The sequence below is a fragment of the Ovis aries genome, chromosome 2 (assembly GCF_016772045.2).
Source record: "Ovis aries strain OAR_USU_Benz2616 breed Rambouillet chromosome 2, ARS-UI_Ramb_v3.0, whole genome shotgun sequence".
NCBI lineage: Eukaryota > Metazoa > Chordata > Mammalia > Artiodactyla > Bovidae > Ovis > Ovis aries.
This window is the reverse complement of record NC_056055.1, coordinates 242,799,310-242,819,075: the sequence shown is the minus strand read 5'-3', so window position 1 is coordinate 242,819,075 and position 19,766 is coordinate 242,799,310. Positions and strand designations below refer to the sequence as shown.

Below are 19,766 nucleotides of genomic sequence, written 5' to 3'. Positions count from 1 at the left end.
CTTCAGACAAGTATACTGGAGTGGGTTGCCATGCCCTCCTCCAGAGGATCTTTCCAACTCAGGGATCAAGCCCAGGTCTCCTGCATTCCAGGCGGATTCTTTACCATCTGAGTCACTAGGGAAGTCCAAAAATACTGGAGTGGGTAGCCAATCCCTTCTCCAGGGCATCTTCCCAACCCAGGGGTCACACCTGCGTCTCTTATATCTCCTGCATTGGCAGGTGGGTTCTTTACCACTGACGCCACCTGGTCAACTCACAAGAATGGGACTAGAAGTGAGGAACAGAAGAACCAAAGGGATTACATTCTTGCTCTGCATTAAGGAGCCTTGGCAGGTGCCCAACTTCTACTTTTCTTTTTTCTTTTTAAACAGAAACATAAGGCTATAAGCAGTCCATACAGAAACTGGAAGAAGAAAGCTACAACGTGCTTTTTAGTAGAAAATGATTTGACATACAAATTTATTTATTTGACTGTATTAAAGAAAGGCAGAATCACATTCATTTTCTTCATAGAATCCCTGTAAACAGACTGAATATCAGATCTCTTAGCTTGCTTTGGAAACTTCTAAAAAGCTTACTATTAGCAGCCTTGGAAGCATTTTCCTTCTCCTCGAGGCTCTCCTGCTTTTGGGGGCAGATGGGGGTACCTGGTGACAGCTGATGCTAAATAAATAGCATATAGTGGGGTCTGCCAAATCCTTTTCAGCACCTCCCATAGGCAATGGGATGATTTGGCTTATTCTTGAAGTCATCTGAGTAAGCAATCAAGTTATGAAAGAGAGGATGGAGAGAAGTTTCCATTGCAGATAATTCCCAGTGTTAGGAATGGCTGAGCTTAACTGTTCAGTCTCTTCTATTGATCAGAGAGAGATGCTAGCACTGGAGCTCAGATCTTTGATCCTGTGAGACATCAGTGTAACATCATCTGTTCCATTTATTAAAATGTGTTGGAAAAGGGATTTCGGAGTAGAGAAGAGTCGTTTATTATAAAGATGGCGATAAAAGAGGAAAATCAAAGTGCAGGCGGTGTCCCTTTCTTCTTGAACTCCAATGATCACTTCACTCCTGTCAGTTTTATGGTCCAAGCAAACTCAGTTGGAAGAGCAGAGGGTGGTAACTCGGGCAGGAACACGAGGAGACCTTTATCTGGATTTGGGGACCACTTCAGATCGTTTTGGATTCCCAGCATTGTTACCTGCAGAAAGCAAAAGGGAATGGAAAAAACACGAATGCATTGATGAGCACAGAATAGGACCTGAATATGGTGGCAAACAACTACGCTGGGCCAGGAAGGGGAAGACAGCCCAGAAGGGAAACAGGAGCGATCTGGGGAAGGAAGGAAGGATCAGAGAAGGCCCCCAAATTCCTTTACAAAGGGCTACATCTCCGACAGGACTGACGGAGGCTCTTTACCTCTGTAGTTGAAGTAGCTATAGGGGATAGAAGCCTTAAGATTCCATATTCTGGCCAGTGCAGTACAATGGCATAAACAGCTAATCCTTTAGAGGTATACCTGGGAAAAAAGAAACATCGTTGTCAAAGATACCTGGCTTATTATCCTGCCACGTGACTTTATACATTCCCCTTTCAATTATCTACCAATTGCAAGACCTTCAGTCTGTCACTGCTACTAGCAAGCAAATAACTTGATACCAATTTAGGTTTGGGCTTCCCTGGTGGCTGAGACAGTAAAGAATCCGCCTGCAATGCAGGAGACCTGGGTTCGATCCCTGGGTTGGGAAGATCCCCTGGAGGAGAGCATGGCAACCCACTCCAGAATTCTTGTCTGGAGAATCCCATAGACAGAGGAGCCTGGCGGGCTACAGTCCATGGGGTCGCAGAGTCAGACACGACTGAGCGGCTAAACACAGCACACACGCTTAAGCTCTGTGGGCATTATGTAGCCCTGGAAGACTCTTTCTGGGTGGTATCTTTCCTTTCTTCTCTGTATGGGGTTCTAAGTTTTCTTAAAACATTTTTTAAACTCTTATATTAGTGACACATACTGAAGCCATCTTCCTCATTATTCATATCTTTCTTTATCTTTAAATCCATATGAAAACATCTGAGGGTATAACAAGGGCAAGACGTGCAATGAAGACAAACTTGACTTCCTTTTTAAACTTTTAAATTTTTGGTCATCCCATGTGGTTTTTGGGATCTTTAGTTCCCCGATCAGGGATCAAACCAAGGCCCATGGCAGTGAAAGCATCTAGTTCTATCCTTTGGACCGCCAGGGAATTCCCAAGACAAATCTGTTGTTCTGAGGTTTCCCTGTGCTTAGAGAAAGTGAAAGTGTTAGTCACGCGGTGTGTCCAACTCTTTGCGACCCCACACACTGTAGTCCGCCAGGCTCCTCTGTCTACGGAATTCTTCAGGCAAGAATACTTGAGTGGGTAGCCATTCCCTTCTCCTGGAGATCTTCCCAACCCAGGGATCAAACCTGGGTCTCCCTCAATGTGGGCAGATTCTTTACCATCTGAGCCACCAGGGAAGCCCATGCTTATAGAAGAGGGTGAAAACAATCACTAAACAGAAACTCACCCAAAACAGAACCCTGAATGTGTTTCTCCTGATGCAAAGCCCTCAGCTCTGTGATATCACATTTGCAGAGGTCTTTCATCGAGCAGTTAGTATGTACCTGGCACTCTGTTGGGTGCCTTACATACGTTAGCTTATTTAATCCTCACGCTCTAGGAAGTTAGGTATCATCACCCCATTTTGCAGTTGAAAATTAAAAAAAAACCTGAAGCCTGAGATCAAATAACTAGATACACAATTCCAAGTATGAATCATGCCTTCTTCACTTAGTAGCTTCATGATTCTGAGCCAATGATTACTGCCCTGGACCTGCTTTCTCCTTGTAACCTAGGGATAGTGACATTATCCACTCAGTGAGATTGCTGAGGGGACTAAGTGAGGAGAAAGAATTTAGGATGGAGTCTACCACATGTGGGTGCTGTACAAATATTAGCTATGACTGTGTTTAGGGGTTGAGCAAATTGGTACCTTGCAGCTCCTTCTTTCTTCACCAAGCCCACCCACCTCCCTCACTAGTTAAAGATACCCTGGGGCCTAAAACATAAACCTGGGCACACATTTAATAACACAGAACAGCTTTTGTGTTTCCTCCAGATGAGTCTGAAGCCTGGCTTGTAACCACTGTGGACCCAAGGGGTTGCCAGCTCAGGAGGGGCCACCCTTGTTCCCACCTGTAACAGAAGACCAGACTCACCACACAGAGGAGTTCTCAGATTGTACTCTCCATGGTTTGGAGGCATAGATAGCCTCTCCATTGATGCTCAGCCACTTCCCAACAGCAAGTAGCCTTTCTTGGAAGATGGGAACAATCAGTCCGTCTTTGGTTGGTCCAATGTTGAGAAGATAGTTGCCTCCCAAACTTACTGTCTGAACCAGTTGCTGGTGGGAGCAGAAAACAAGGAAATCCCAGTTCTGAATGCTAAGCCTGGCTGAATGCTTAAAACACACAGATGGAGGGAAGAAGAAGAATCTAGGCTGTTCTCCCTGTGTTTTGTGAAATCCTCTATCTTTTGGAAAGGACAATATATTTTTGTCATTTTCATAGCAGGATAGGCTTACATGAGAAAATTGAAAAATTCTGCTACAGGGTTGAGAGATATATTAACTCAGATGCCAGGGAGTGATCATGGGCTCTTACCCGTGAGCTGGCACCTGCCACAGAGCTACATGCAGGGGGAAGTGTCATATATCAAGCACAGACTGTCAGCCAGGGAGCTGAAAACAAAGCACTTGGCCTTGAAAGGATTCTGTGGAGCCAGCCAGAGAGAATACAGAGATGAGAGATTCAGAGCAGGTGCTATGGAGACTCGGGGTGGTGTGGGGTGGGGTGGGGTGGGGTGGGGCGGGGAGGTGTGGAAGAGATCTGATGAATTTCAGAATACCCGGGGCTATATAAATGTGTATGTTGCCCCTTCAGGAAAACACACTGTAAAGAGATATAGTCTTTAAGATTTTGGGGTGGGATGCGTATGTGTGTGTGTGTTTACTGTGACCCCATACAGCAGCACTTCAAGGCAGTCCAGAAAAATTAAGGCTACATACAGAAAATTTTAAAAAGGAGGTTCTGTTAGAGTACCCCAAAGACACCACCCCATTAACTTTGATGTTTCCTTCTGGTCTTTTTCTCGTGCAGTTAATTCTATATAGTTGTGATACTGCATAGCTTGTCTTTTCATCAACCCTGTAAGCATTAATCCATATTACGTTCAGAAACATTTTCATGGTTAAGGAAAATCCCCAAATCTACCGAATTATTCCTTTATGGTTGCCAGGAACTGAAACAGCCCAATGTCAATCTGAAAATAATCCTGGGGAGAACACTTCTGTACAGAACTCTTCAGTAATTAGACCTGTCTCCTTAGGACAAGTGTTATGAGTATGTTCAATAACCCAGATGGGTTCTCACGGCCCATATGTCTATCCAGAGTGCTTCCACCACTCTTAGTCAGAAGGCAGCCTGGGACTGCAGTTAACAAATAACTACCTCTTACCGAAATGATGGTGGATGTGCTTGCAATGTCAGCCATCTCCATGTCTCGACGGTAGCCCCAGGACCGCTGGTCTATGGAGGTGCACATCTCCCACTTGTGATGTGGCAAGGTCTCTGGCTGGAATTTATCTTTACAGTTGTAGTATCCTCCATGGTGACAGGAACAGTTCTGACCCCATCGGTCATTTACTACGACCTCATCCTAAAGGAGGAAGGAGTACTGAGGTCATCAGGGGTAAAACTATTTAACTCAGTTTGATAAGTCAGGTGCCTGTTTGGAAGCAAGGAGCAGACTCAGTCGAGCACAGTGGTTCTCACCTGGGGGAGACTTAAAGGGCAAAATCTAGAGACATTCTTTGGTGGTCACAACTGGGGTGGTGCTACTGCCTTCTAGTGGGCGGAGACCAAGGATTCTTCTAAACACATTACAAAGGAATCCCCTGGCCATCCAGCAGTTAAGAATCCCCGCTTACACTGCTAGGGGGTGGGGGTTGATCCCTGGTCTGGGAACTAAGATCCTGCAGGGTCGCATGGTGTGGGCAAAAAAAAAAAATCATAAACATCTTACAACACAGAGAACTGTCCCTTCACAACAAAGAAATATCCAACTCCAAACGTTATTTGCAGTTAACCCCAGTCTAGCAACATGTAATGTCAGAACTGGAAGGGCCTGTTTAGATTATCTAGTAAACCACTTATTCTATCAGAAGAGAAATGCAGAAGAGGAGGCCTGCCTGAGATCACATTCCCAGGCAGAGTTTCTGAAAGCTGGGACTATGAATCTGGTACTCGAACCCAGCCCAGGATGCTTTTCACTATATCACCCTGACTTTCTTTACCTAAGTAAGGCAAAATCAGTAATCAAACATTCTTTTCCTTCCCTCAAGGTTTTGCTGAACTTCGAGAAATCTTAACATGGAGTAACTTAATGTCAACATTTAATACTACTATGAGGCTCATACTGGGGTATCCAGAGTAAACAAGCCACAGTTCTTGCCCTCAGAGATCCAGCAGCGATTAGCTGGAAACATATACCTGGACAATTATGATGTGACCTCACATCAGCGTTAGGGACTTCACCGAAAGACCAGTTCAGGAGTGTTTCTTGCTTCTTTCAGGAAAGAATATAAATTGCCAGGAGCCAGATTTAGTACATTCCACCAGTACTTACTCTGTGTCTAACTGGGCCAAGGATTGTTCCTTGAGTTGGGGACATAGGAGTGAACAGACCCAAATTCTTACCCTCACAAAGGTGATACTTCAGTGAGGGAGACAGATAGCAACGAGGTAAATGGTATCTGAAATATGTTAGGCCAGGTAAGTGTTTAAGAGAAAGGTAAGGCAAGGAAAGACAGACAGCGCTGATGGAGGCATGCTGCGATTTTAGATAGGGTGGTCAGGAAGGTGTGACCTCCCAGAGAAGACCTCTCTGCAGGAGAGGGAATTACAGACAGCAGAGGAGTAAGGATCAGGGTCTGTCTACTTCTCCTAAAAGTCATTTCCTAATATGAGTATATGACAACCCTCTTTCCTAACGCGTGAGAAAGCACGCAGGACAAGAGTGGGTAGAACATGGTCTGCGGTGTCCCACCCGAGGATCCACACCTAAGCCGCCCCAGCCGGGGAACCACCGGGGAAGAACCACCAGACCTCGCCACTAGAGGTCCCCATGCGGCCCGAAAGTTCCAAAACACCCATCTGAATGTGCTTCCATTTTGCACACAGGATCTTTCTTCCCCTTTTCTGAATTTAGTAATAGTTAGCCAGTGACATCCTAAGAGGTTTAGGAACCTACCCAGATGGCTGAGCTCAAACTGGTCTTAGATTTTTCTTTAAAATTCGCAACGAAGCTAGAATCTGTAAGATTTTTGAAATTTTCTACAGTGAAGATTGAGACTTTTGCTTCTTTGTGTCTTGAAATGTGAACTATGAATGGGCAGCTATTGTACAGTATAGTAGGTTGGTTATGCTGCTGCTGCTAAGTCGCTTTAGTCGTGTCCAACTCTGTGCGACCCCATAGACAGCAGCCCACCAGGCTCCCCCGTCCCTGGGATTCTCCAGCCAAGAACACTGGAGTGGGTTGTCAGTTCCTTCTCCAAGGTTGGTTATGAGGGAGAGCATAAGGTAGGCGAAGTTTCCTTCTAACTTCCTTAGAATTTGGATCTCAGGGAAAAGAAATTTCCCCATGAGTTAAACTACACAGTCTAATAGAGTAGCAAAAAAAACCCCAAAACATTGAGTAGCTGAGGTCATAGATTCTCACATTTTATTCCTATCATTTAATAAGCTTTATATATTAATTTTTTGGGTGGTTCTCTTATTTACAATGTCTGTTTGCTTAACAGTTTATTTTCTTTACAGTGGTCCAGGGCTTCTTTATACTATTTCTATCCTACTACTTAAATTTAAGAAGCTTGAAAACTAGCTAAAGGAGAAAAAGAAATCTTTAAGGAAGAAAAGCTTAAAGAAAGAAAAAGGAAGGGGCAAAAAAAGAATTAAAGGAGAAACCTTTAAGATCCATTAAGTTCCCTCATCCCTACCACACCCATATCAATACTGCTATTTATTTATTTACACTTAAAGTCCTTATTGAATTTGTTACAATATTGTTTCTGGTTTTATGTGTTGGCTTTTTAGCCTCAAGACATGTGGGATCTTAGCTCTCTGACCAGGGATCAAACCTGACAGCTTGTATTGGAAGGTGAAGGCAGTCTTAACCCCTGGATCCCCGGGGAAGTCCTGAGATTAGTATTTATTTTTGTCACAGTTGTGACATTGTTGTCATTACGGTTATTACTCCAGATCTTGGCTCCTCAAATTGTGTTTTATCCTAACAGATAAATAAGAGAGAAGTCATATAATCACATACCTTAACTGGGCTATCATTGTAGAGCCAAGCAAGAAAACCTGTAGAGTTCCAGTAAGTATCAGGACATTCCCACTCTCCATCAGACCAAATCAAGTCAGGTTTATACCTGAGAGACACAATTACAACAAAGTTCATTATCTGAATCTAGTCACAGTCAAGTCTGACAGATCTATCTTTGCCACACATATTTAAACATTAATTTCTTCCTATTTTGAAAGTACCACGGTACAGAGGAAATGGAAAACTGAAGAGATGAAAATGACCACACACACACCCACCCCTGAGCTAACACAACCACAGTTTAATACACAGCATTTTGGTATATTTCTTCCCAATCTTTTTTTAAAATGTCTTAGATTAAAAAGCAAAGCTTTAATCAGTGTGTATACAATTTGGTTTCCTTCCAGAAACTGATTCCAATGAAAAGAGTGGTGCTCCAGAACGACAGGATTACGGCTTCTGCTTTTAAGATGTGTTAACAGCACGTACTGTTCCATCAAATGCATTTTGGGGGACAACTACCCAGAGCTTTGATCATAAAAATCTACTGAATTCCCTTGAGCCACAGATGCATCTTTCTCATAGTACTACTCTGAGCCCTGTGAGTGTGTGTATTTATACCTCTAAGGTAAGCAGTGTTAGTCCCACTTAAGAAAGCAAGAATGTATTGCTCAGAAACTTTGTTTTAGGTGCAAAACTGGTAAGTAATAGGAGCAGGAACCCATATGTAAATCTGCCTGTTAGCTAATCCAAGTTGAGTCCAAGAAAAAAGCTGCCTAAGAGGCGAGAGAAACACAGATGGTGTGTGTTTTACTGTGTACGAAAAATTGTAGCAGGCACTTTATACTCGTTAACCTCATCCATTCCCACAACACCCTGTGATGTATAAACAGGTAAAGAAACTGAGCTATCGAAAGATTAAGTAGTTCGTTCGAGGTTATACAGTCAGTAAGAAAAAAAGAACTGGATTTCTGACTTGAAGCTGGTGCTGGTCGGTTTCTTACAACTGTCCTGTCTCCTTACAGCAGTCATCTGGGTGCAAGGAGTTTGTTCGTCTTTCGGTCTACAGTTGAGCGTCCAAGCACAGATGGCTGCCTCTTAATCTTTAAAGGTCCACCATCCTCCTAAGAGGGCCCAGGAGCAAGAAGGGCAAATGCAGAATAAAACATGGTGAAGACCAGGGACAAACCCCAAAGTAAAAGTCATCATTTTTAAGGATAATTAAGAATAATAATGCCACTATGAGTCTGTACCAGGCATAGTGATAGAAACTTCATATATTATGCTGAGCCCTACTTAGAAGGCATTATTGTCACTTTACAGAGTGAAAATCTGAGGCTCAGACGAGTAACCTGTTTAAGGCTTGTAAGGGAGTTCCCTGGCTGCCCAGTGGTTAGGACTCTTTGATCCCTCAATCCCTGGTCAGGGAACTAAGATCCCACCAGCTGCACTGCTGTTGGGGTCATTGTTGTTGTTCAGTGGCTAAGTCATGTCTGATTCTTTACGACTCCATGGACTGTAGCACACCAGGCTTCCCTGTCCTTCACTGTCTCTTGGAGTTTGCTCAAACTCACGTCTATTGAGCTGGTGATGCCATCCAACCATCTCACCCTCTGTCGCCCCATTTTCCTTTTGCCCTCCATCTTTCCCAGCATCAGGGTCTTCCAGTGAGTCATCTCTTTGCAGCAGGTGGCCAAAGTATTGGAGCTTCAGCATCTGCCCTTCCAATGAATATTCAGGATTGATTTCCTTTAGGATTGACTGGTTTGATCTCCCTGCTGTCCAAAGCACTCTGAAGAGTCTTCTCCAGCACCACAATTTGAAGGCATCAATTCTTTGGCCTGCCTTCTTTACAGTCCAACTCTCACATCCACACATGACTACTGGAAAAACCATAGCTTTGACTAGATGGACTTTTGTTGGCAAAGTAATTTCTCTGCTTTTTAATATGCCGTCTAGGTGTGTCATTATTTTTCTTCCAAGGAGCAAATGTCTTTTAATTTCATGGCTGCAGTCACCACCTGCAGTGATTTTGGAGCCCAAGAAAATAAGTCTGTCACTATTTTCATTTTTTCCCCATCTATATGCCATGAAGTGATGGGACCAGATGCCATGAACTTAGTTCTGTGAATGTTGAGTTTTAAGCCATCCTTTTCACAAGCTGCATGGCACAGCCAAAAAAATGCTTGAGGGGAAAAGAGCCAGGATTCAACTACGAATCTGCCAGACGCCAAACCCTCTGTAGGGTCCATTAGACCATGTTGCCCTTCTCCAAGCTCCTGACAGAAAGTGGTATGGAAGGAGTTACCTGAGGTTTTGACTTACTACCATCCTCAGTTCTGTTTCAGTTTATAAAAGCAGCATGACCATACTATGGAAGTTTTGAAAAGAAAAAAGAAAAAATATACTTTGTCTTAACACAATGATTACTCATTACTGTTTTGATGTCTTCTAGAGTTTTTTCATATTCCACCCCTACCCCTTTCCCCTCAACAGTATAAGCAGCTCAGATGTCACTGATGAAAGTCATAAGGCTAAAACAATTTCTGTTTTGTACCTGTTAACAAGGTCATAGAGTTCTGGCATTGTTTTTGCATGGACGAAGGACTGTGTTTTGAAGCCGTTTTCCTTATCACGTAGGTAGAGAGGATGGAACCATTCTAAAAGTGAATGATATAGTCCATAGCGTATGTCCCTGAAACAGAAAAACAGGACAGCAACTGTCATTAAGCAAAGAAAAAATATTTTAAGAAAAATCAGTTGCCAGAATTTTTACATCTCAGTGAAATTTATCCATAGGGCATACAGGGGTCAGGACCCACAGCCAGTTCCTTAAATTATCTCTTATCATTCACTTAAGCAAAATGATTGGCTTACTTTGTTTTTGATGATATAAATAACAAATTAGGCTTCCCAGGTGGCGCTAGCGGTAAAAAACTCATCTACCAATGCAGGAGACACAAGAGAGACAGGTTCTATCCCTGGGTCAGGAAGATCCCCTGGAGGAGGGCATGGCAATCCACTCCAGTACTCTTGCCTGGAGAATTCCATGGACAGAGGAGCCCGGCGGGCTACAGTCCATGGGGTCACAAAGAGTTGGACATGACTGAATTGACTTAGCAGATAACAAATTATCTTTATACATAAATTATCTTGACACCAAAATGTTATTTAAACCATTTTCTGTCTTTTGAGTCAATTATCTCAATAACTTATAGTACTATTAAAAATGTTTTCTGTTAATCATAATACATATTGAAGAGATACTGGAAAATAGAGACAAATACCAAGAATATCCAAAATCTCATCACTCAGAAAGAATCACTAGTACCATTTTCTGTGCAGTTGAAATTAATGAATATAGGTTTATTGTTTCATATAAGATTTACTAATAGTTTTTAATATACCTGAAACAAAATATGGTTAAATTTACCTATTTTCATATACAATAAAACTTGTGAATTAAGAAGAGTGAGTGTTTTGGAAATGCTATAATACAAGAAGTAACGATAACATTTGCAATGGCATAGATAAAGCAGAAAGAACTGAAGTTAAGAATTTCATTATGTGATTCAGTGACTGACTAGATACAGAGAAGGTGAAAATCAAGGCTCTTAGAATTCAGATCTAATCAATGTCTCAGACTTTTACAGCAGGACTATTATCAGCAGAGCACAGCATTGGGAACCTGAATGTTTCACAGGTGACATAAGTCAGCAAATGCTTTCTTAAATGACCAGATAACTTTGAGGCTTTGTAGGCCTTGCTATCCGAGAAGGTGATGGCACCCCACTCCAGTACTCTTGCCTGGAAAATCCCATGGACGGAGGAGCCTGGTAGGCTGCAGTCCATGGGGTCGTGAAGAGTTGGACACGACTGAGCGACTTCACTTTCACTTTTCACTTTCATGCACTGGAGAAGGAAATGGCAACCCACTCCAGTGTTCTTGCCTGGAGAATCCCAGGGACGGGGTAGCCTAGTGGGCTGCTGTCTATGGGGTCGCACAGAGTTGGACACGACTGAAGTGACTTAGCAGCAGCAGCAGCAGGCCTTGCTATGTCTACCCCAACTCTGCAATTAGAGCTTGAAAGTAGCCAGAATCAATCCCTAAGTGAATGAACACAACTGTATTCCAATCAAACTTTATTTATACAAATAATTAGCTGGTCTACCCCTTAAACAGGACTTCAAGTTTGCCAAATCACAATAGAGCTGAGTGGGCATGACACAAATACCACTTTTCCTCCTTACAGGCAAATATACTCAGAACAATAGGGTCCAAAATCAGAACACCTGGGTTCAAATCCCACTTCTGCCCCTTCCCAGCTCTTTGACCTTGGGAAGTTACATCTTAAGTGGCAGATATTAGAAAATATTACCTAGAATCACGAGTGATGCCTTACCTCCCTTTTTGTTGCTTTAACTGCCCTCTTCAGCTCTCTCCTCATTTACCCCCCATCTAAACCTTCCAGGAAAGCCTACAAAGCTCTGGGTTGACAGCTAAGGACACAAAGATGAGACACAACCCTGGCCTCCACCAGACACTGGGAAAGGCCCTAGGCTGGAAGGCTTCCCAGAGAGAATCCTTTGCAGAGCACAAGTGCAGCGCTGTGGTCTATGCTGGGTATCCTTCACCAAACCAGAGACGGCCGTGCACTTCTCTGATGCCGTCACTTCTGGTCACATGGAAACTGCCAAGGTTCAAACACTGCCAATTCAGGGCCAGAAGCCCTCCCATGTACCGGTTAAGTGCAAACTTAGAAAACACAGAAGTGTAGGGAAGGCACGGGGTACTGGGTGGTTAGATCAAAAGCGATGATGGGGTGGCTGTCCGTGGACACGCACCTCTTCCGGATGGCTGTTCCCAACTCACCAACCAAATCACGATGGGGTCCCACATCCTTAGAGTTCCAGTTCCAAGACACAGGGCTTGGCCAGTTTGTGTAACCTTCGTGATGCTTTGTCGTCAGGACTACATACCTGTGGACATTGAAACCATATGAGCCAAGGAAGTGGGCAGTGGGCCATGAGCACCAACTTACCTGGCACGCCTGAGGCTTTTAAAATGGTTGAGGGAACTCAACTACAGGAAATGTACAGCTGACCCTTGAACAACATGGCGGTTAGGGGGTGGTTAGCAGGTGTCTGCTGACCCCTGCGCAGAAGGAAATCCATGTGTAACTCTTGACTTTGCCCTAACTACTAATAGCCTACTCTTGACTGGAAGGCTTACCGATAACATAAATGGTCGAATAACACCCATTTTGTATGTTATATGTATAATCTGCTGTATTTGTACAATGATGTAAGCTAGAGAAAAGAAAATGTTAAGAAAATCAAAAGGAAGGGAAAATGCATTATAGTACTGCACTGCATTTATTTTTTTATTTTATTGGAGTATAGTTGCTTTACAATGTTGCGTTAGTTGGAGATTGGGCAGAGTACTGTATTTATTGATACCAGAAGTTTACATTGTCTGTTTACAAGATGAACCACCTGTCAGTATCTACAGCAATACTGTCTTACATGATACAAAACACTGCAGACGTTAGCTGTTACTAACGCTAAATATCAAAGCTGGAAAGCTACTGTGAAAAAGCAATTCATATTTATTTGTAGTTATAATGATTCATTCATTGATAATGAAGAAACAGCCACATGATTGCTTTATAGTAGCCTAATGCAATCAATATGATGGCTTCATGATAGCATAGCTTATACACTGATGAATGAATCATTATAATTTTTTTATGGCATATGGTATTACACTCATATTCAAAATATGGGATTGGAAACATTGTTACATTTTTTAAAAAGTCACTTGAATGTGATGATAGGTTGAGTTTTGGGTTTTTTTAATTGGAGGCTAATTACTTTACAATATTGTAGTGGTTTTTGCCACACATTGACATGAATCAGCCATGGGTGTACATGCGTTCCTCATCCTGAAGCCCCCTCCCACCTCCCTCCCCACCCCATCCCTCAGGATCAACCCAGTGCACCAGCCCTGAGCACCCTGTTTCATACATCGGTTGAGTTTCGCTGAAAGTTTTAATTTTGTTTTAGGTTTGAAGGATTTGTTAACAAAAGAAACATACACGATATTGGTCGTGTATTGGTTACATACACGATAACCAATTTCAATATTTAATAGATAATTTAACTTAATTACAACATACAGTTGTTAAAAAAAAAACAGAAATAACAGAAGTAACAGTGTGCATATCACCAAAATGGGCCACCAACCTATATCCAGACTTGAACAGAGCTGCAAAGTCCCGAGTAATAGCAATCTGGAGGCCCAGTTGGGAGAAGGGTCCCAGGCAGTGGGTCCACCCCACCATGAGACTTCAAATTGCAGGTCTGGGGGCTCCTGCTTAAAACCCCAGGACACAAACTGGTATCATCATCAGTTTGCATGCAGCTCTGGTTTTCCTTTAACTTTTACAACGCTGTTTGTTTCACCTTGTGAGTCACAAGATTTTCCAGACCTCCAGGGGCTCAGGAAATTCCAAGATCCTCTCTTATCCAAGGTGCTGCCTGACTTGCTGGTAACAACTGGTGTGCTTACAGGCAGACAAGTCATCCAGGCAGGGTCCAGGCAAGGTTAGAAGTCGGTCAGAGGCCTGCTGTCTTGCTTCTGAAGGCTGAACAAGACTACCTCCATTTTAATTTCCCTAACAGTCTGATACATAGTTATTTAATTATGAGAGGGGACTGGAAGGTGGTGCATACTGTATGGTAATATAATTCTTTGAAAGCAAAGTTTCTAAAAAGTAAGAAGATATTGTTAATTTTATATGAAGTATTGCTTACTTTCTGCTTACGTAAGGACTGGCTACTTACTTCCATGCCAATCTTGCGTGTGATGTTCTACAGATGGACACTTAGGTGGTGATGGCAATGATGACACAAAGCGTTTCATACAGTTCTGCCATTCAGTTCTCAGATCTCATGAAGACATTTATACACTTACACAACAGATAGGTTTATTAACTGTATGGCATAAGGATTATTTACTGTTCATTAAGTGGAAGTGGGTCATCATAAAGGTATTCACGATGAGTATCCTGAGGAGGAAGGGGAGGGGTTGGTCTTGCCATCTCAGGGGTGGCAGAGGAAAAGGAGGTGGACAGGAGGCAGGAGAGGTGGGTATTCAGGGTAACGTTATGGAAATATCTCATATATTTCTGTCTGACTGTTAGAACTCGCTTGCCAGTGCAGGAGATGCAAGTTCAATCCCGGGGTCAGGAAGATCCCCTGGAGAAGGAAATGGCAACCCACTCCAGTACTCTTGCCTGGAGAATTCCATGGACAGAGGAGCCTGGGCTACAGTCCATGGGGTTGCAAAAGAGTTGGACACGACTTAATGACAAAACAGTGACAAATATGATACCAATCCTTCCATGGTTTGCTTTAGTTTCATATCATATCACAGAAGGGTCAATATGGTAAAAGAAGTCAAATGCTGTCCTGAATAATCAGAATCCTTCTGCCAGGCTGTCTAATGTCAATCTGTTTTCTGGCACTGCTTCTTCTATGTCTTCTTCCTCATTGTCTGGGACTTATTCAGAAGCACTTATCTCCATCAAACTGTCTTATGTTGGTTCCTCAAGTGTGAGGTCACCAGCTCCTGAATTTTTCCAAGATCCCTATCTTGAAACCCTGCACCTCCCCCCTCCTCCCCCCAACCCCTGCCCCGCCGCCATATCCACATCTCTTTCATGACCTCCTTAGTTGGCTCTGCTGTAAATCCTGTGAAGTCACGCACAACATCTGGACACAGTTTTCTCTGGCAGGAATTTTATTGTTTTGGGCTTGATGGTTTTTTCTATAACAACAATGGCATCTTCAATGGTGTAATCCTTCCAGACTTTCATGATGCTGTCTATATCGGGGTTCTCTTCCATTGTGCTGGCAACCCTTTCCATCAAGCACCATGTGTAATGAGCCTTAAAGATCCTTAAAGTCCACTATGGGGATTTCCCTGGTGGTCCCGTGGTTAAGAATCTGCTGTGCAATGCAGGGGATGCAGGTTCGATCCCTGGTCAGAGAACTAAGATCCCACATGCCCCGGAGCAACAAAGCCTGCATGCCACAGCTGGAGAGTCCACCCGCTAAAACTAAGACCCAATGCAACCAAATCAATCAATCAATTAATAAAAAAAGAAAAGATCCTTATGAGCCCTAGATATACAGGTTGAATTAGAGATGTTGTGTTTGGGGTAGACCACTTCAATGTCTTTGCTGTTGAACTCTTGGGGTTCTGGGTGGCCAGGGCATTGTCCAATATTAAAAGAACTTTAAAAGGCAGTTTCTTACTGGCAAGGTACTTCCTGACTTCAGGGACAAAGCAGTGATGGAACCAATCCAGAAAAAGGGTCTTTGTTGTCCAGGCCTACTTGTTTTACAACCAAAAGACTGGCAGTTTGTATCATCTTTTCCCTTCAAGGCTCATTGATTAGTAGGTTTATAGAAAAGGATTGACTTCCCTGGTGGCTCAGATGGTAAAAGTGTACCTGCCTACAGTGTGGGAGACCTGGGTTCGATTCCTGGGTCGGGAAGATCCCCTGGAGAAGGAAATGGCAACCCACTCCAGTATAAACCTGATAGCATCTGCACCAAACAGTAGAGCTAGCCAGTCCCCTCCTGACTTAAATCCTGGTGCTTACTTCTCTTCCTCACTAATAAATGTTCTTGGAGGCATTTCTCCTCCACTGGATGGCCCACTTTAATCTGTATTAGAAACCTGCTCAGGGGTTTCCCTGGTGGGAAAGTGGTTAAGACTCTGCACTTCTACTGCAGAGGACACAGGTTCGATCCCTGGTTGGCCAACTAAGATCTCGAATGCCACCTGGGGCCACCAAAACACAAAAGGAAAAAAAAAAGCAAACACTGCATAGGCAGAAATCCTTTCTCCTCAATGATCTTCTCAATGGCCTCTGGGAACTCATCTCCTGGTTGGTAGTAACCGCTTCTCCCGTTATCTTGACATTTAAAAAGCCAAACCTCTTTAGAAAATTATCAAACCATCCTTTGTTGGCATTAAATTCTCCAGCTTTAGATCCTTCACCTTCCTTTTAAGTTGTCATGTGACGACTTCACTTTTTCTTGAATCATTTTAGTGTCTTTATGTATACCGTTCTTGTAGCAATCCTGCACCCACATCAAAGCTGCATTTTCAATAAGAGATAAAAAGATATTTTGCAATAAGTGCAAGGGTTTTCATGCCTTATGGCATAGTTGCAATGACAGCTTTTTTTGTTTTTGTTTTTTTTTATGCTGGATTCATTTATGTTGGAAGGGCAGTGGGCAACCGCAGCTGCAGACCTGAATCTACAGGACATATCAAGCAATTCAACTTTTTCCTGTAATGTTAAGTTTCTCCGCTTCTTGGGAGCACTTCTGGCATCACTAGGGGAGCTTTGGATGGGTGTCATGGTGTTATTCAAGGCTTATGATATTGCACTAAACAAGATGAAAGATACTTGAGAACATGAGAGATGACTTTTTACTGCGATAGTTAATTTACCAGGGGGATGAGCGCTCATGTGAAGATTAGCATCACTTGGTGTTTTAAGTGGACACGACAGTTGAGCTCACCAACAGGACACCAAAAGGAGGTGGCTACAAACTTATGAGAGAGGTACAGTATGTACTGTGATTAATTTAATGCATTTTATGATTTAATATGGGCTTCCCAGGTGGCGCTACTGGTAAAGAACCCACCTGCCAGTGCAGGAGGCCTAAAGACAGAAGGCCTGGTCGGCTACAGTCCATGGGATCACAAAGAGTCAGACACGACTGAGTGACTGAGCAGACACACAGAAATGGTAAAATAAACTAGTATCTATACATTTTATGCATTCGTGACATACTCTTTTCTTAATTTTTGATATTTCTGTGAGTTTTTTCAAATTATAACAAATCTCCCAAAATTTTGGAAAAAACTTGCACATAAGTGGACCCATGAAGTTCAAACCTGTGTGTTCAAGGGTCAACTGAACTTATATGAATGACTATATTAGTGATACCCAGGGAATTGCTTCAGTCACAACATCCCTTGGGTATTGTTCCAGGAATGAAAGCAAATTTGAGGAAGCCACAGTCCTTAGTTCCCAGACAAGCAGGAGACTAGGAAGGAAAGAAGGAGGAAAGGAATAGGTAAGGGAAAAAATGTATGCACTGGCTCTCCAGCTCTTGAGCCCTTCTGTGTATTAATGTTAATAATTAAAAAAAAAAAAAAAACACAAGGCTTTGCCCTAAAGGAGAAAGAAATCTCTACCAAAAGCAGATGACAGAAAAGTAAGATGTTTATCAAGCCCTATCAATTTACAGAGATGACTAAAGGCGAAAAGAAAAAGGGGAGAAAAGGCAAGTGTTGAAATAACAACCAAATCACTCAACATTTCATTTACTTTTATGGCAGAAAACCAGTTGGTGCCCAACGTGATAATTTAATCCCCGGCTGATGTGGGGAGCTCAGGATTTTAAGGGCTAGACAGTATTTCAGGCTCTGTGGACCACAGTCCTCTCTGTGGTATATCCTTCTTCTACTCTTTAAAAACAGGTTTTTGAAAATGTAAAAATCCTTCTCAAGAAACTTACAAAAAACAGGCAGAGGACCAATCCCTCTGGTCATGGTTACAGACCCCTGGTGTGGCGGAAAGAACCTTCATCTCAGGGTCATGGGATCTGGAGTCTGGGCCATTAGTTCCCTTCCTCTATCTGGGCCAGTCATCTTGGCCATAGTAAGGGCACTTGCCCTAGACAAAGGAATGTCTCCCAGATTTTAACTTCTTCATTTGAAAATTATGGATTTCTAAGGCTTCTGAAAGACAGTGAACTCCTCCTCTGTTTTGTCAAGCCTTACATTCCCATGCCTTTAATTGCAAACACTAAATATCAGTTGTAATTTCTCTTTAGTACATGAGGACTTAAAGTCCAAGAGAAACTAAAAGCTGGAAGTCTTCTGAGACAAGACAACAGTGGGAGACTGCCCTAAGCCAGAGGCTGGAAAACCTACCTGCCTTCATTCTTACCCTCCTCCAAACCACTGCTCGCTCAACCGCCAAGCTCATCCTTGAAGCTGAGGGTCACCATTCCTTGACTTAATACCTGCAACATTCTGCCTTCAAGGATCACTCCTTCAGGGCCAGCCCCAGCCTTCAACAGCCTTGGGAGTCCTTGCCTCCCCCATCCAAGCTCTACACTGGCAGTTCTCTGAACCATTCACATGCAAGCTGCAACAGTTCTCAAAACAATTTCATGAGCACTCTCTACATGCAAGGCATTGAGAAGAGCAGACGACAGAGTCTATATTATTGCCCAAATACACTGGGCATCAGAACTTTCTTCCCTCTGGGACATATTAAAGCTGAAAGAAGAACACAATTCCTGGGTACAGCCACGGAAGGAGGCGGTAGGGAGGTAAAAGGCCTTGTTCAAGTTCACAGTTGAACTAGGATCAGACTCCCGACGTCTGGTTAAAATCCTGGAACCTTGATTGTCTTGCTGACCCGCAGGGGACTGACTAGGTATCACTTAGCTCAATCCTCCCCCATATTCAGGTCTTTCCAAGTCCACCTCCAACCTGAAACCTTTATTTCCTTCTAATCCTCAAGCTTAAGATCTGGCGTGACACATACAATTCTGCATCTTTCGGGAGGCAAAACAGAGTACCCCCGACATCTGAGGTCAGAGGGACTTCTGTGTGAACCGGCAAATCTCCTCGCCTCCTCCCCGCCCCCACCCCGCTCGATTCCCACCAGCCTAAGGCCCTCCCGGGGCGGCGGCCTCACTCACTTGGCCCCGGCGGCCTTGAAGAGGTCAGCCCAGCTGTCGGGGTGGAAGAAGTGCGCCGTGAACCTTGGCCCGAAGTCGGCGTAGCTGAAACCGGGCGGGTAGTTCTCTTTCATGAAGTTCTCGTACTGTGGCAGCTTCGCGCCCTGCCAGTGCCACCAGAACCACTCGCTGCCCCAGGCGGGCACCGAGAACACGCCCCAGTGTACGAACACCCCGAATTTGGCTTCATCGAACCAGGCCGGCAGCGGCCGGGAGTCCAGACTCGGCCAGTCCGGGGTGTAGCGGCGCGGAGGGCCGGTGCAGCGCCGAGGGTCGGTGCAGCCCGGGGGCCGCACCGCTCCGAGCACCAGCACCAGCTGCAGCAGAAGCAACAGCCCGGCGCCCACCACCCGCGACCTCATCACGGGATGCGGCACGGCTGCCTCGATGCCTCTCCGCCCTCCTCTTAACGCGCAGGTGCGGGGCGAGCGGTCACGCCCACCCTAGCTCCTAATTGGCTCGGAAGGGAAAGGGGGTGGGGCAACTCGGGCTGCTTGGCTACCGGGAGTCTTTCCTCTCGG

The 19,766-nt window shown here is 43.9% G+C and overlaps 1 protein-coding gene across 1 annotated transcript; it reads right to left on the bottom strand.

The window, feature by feature from the left end:
- Nucleotides 1–443: 443 nt before the first annotated feature.
- FUCA1 (alpha-L-fucosidase 1) lies at nucleotides 444–19,653 on the bottom strand. Its single transcript, XM_004005124.6, has 8 exons — nucleotides 19,207–19,653; nucleotides 12,247–12,381; nucleotides 9,959–10,096; nucleotides 7,402–7,507; nucleotides 4,534–4,734; nucleotides 3,237–3,421; nucleotides 1,415–1,514; nucleotides 444–1,196 (listed from the first exon to the last, which is right to left on the bottom strand). Exons 1-8 carry the CDS (start codon nucleotides 19,605–19,607, stop codon nucleotides 1,056–1,058), a joined length of 1,407 nt encoding a protein of 468 aa, XP_004005173.2. The 5' UTR covers nucleotides 19,608–19,653; the 3' UTR covers nucleotides 444–1,055.
- Nucleotides 19,654–19,766: the final 113 nt, after the last annotated feature.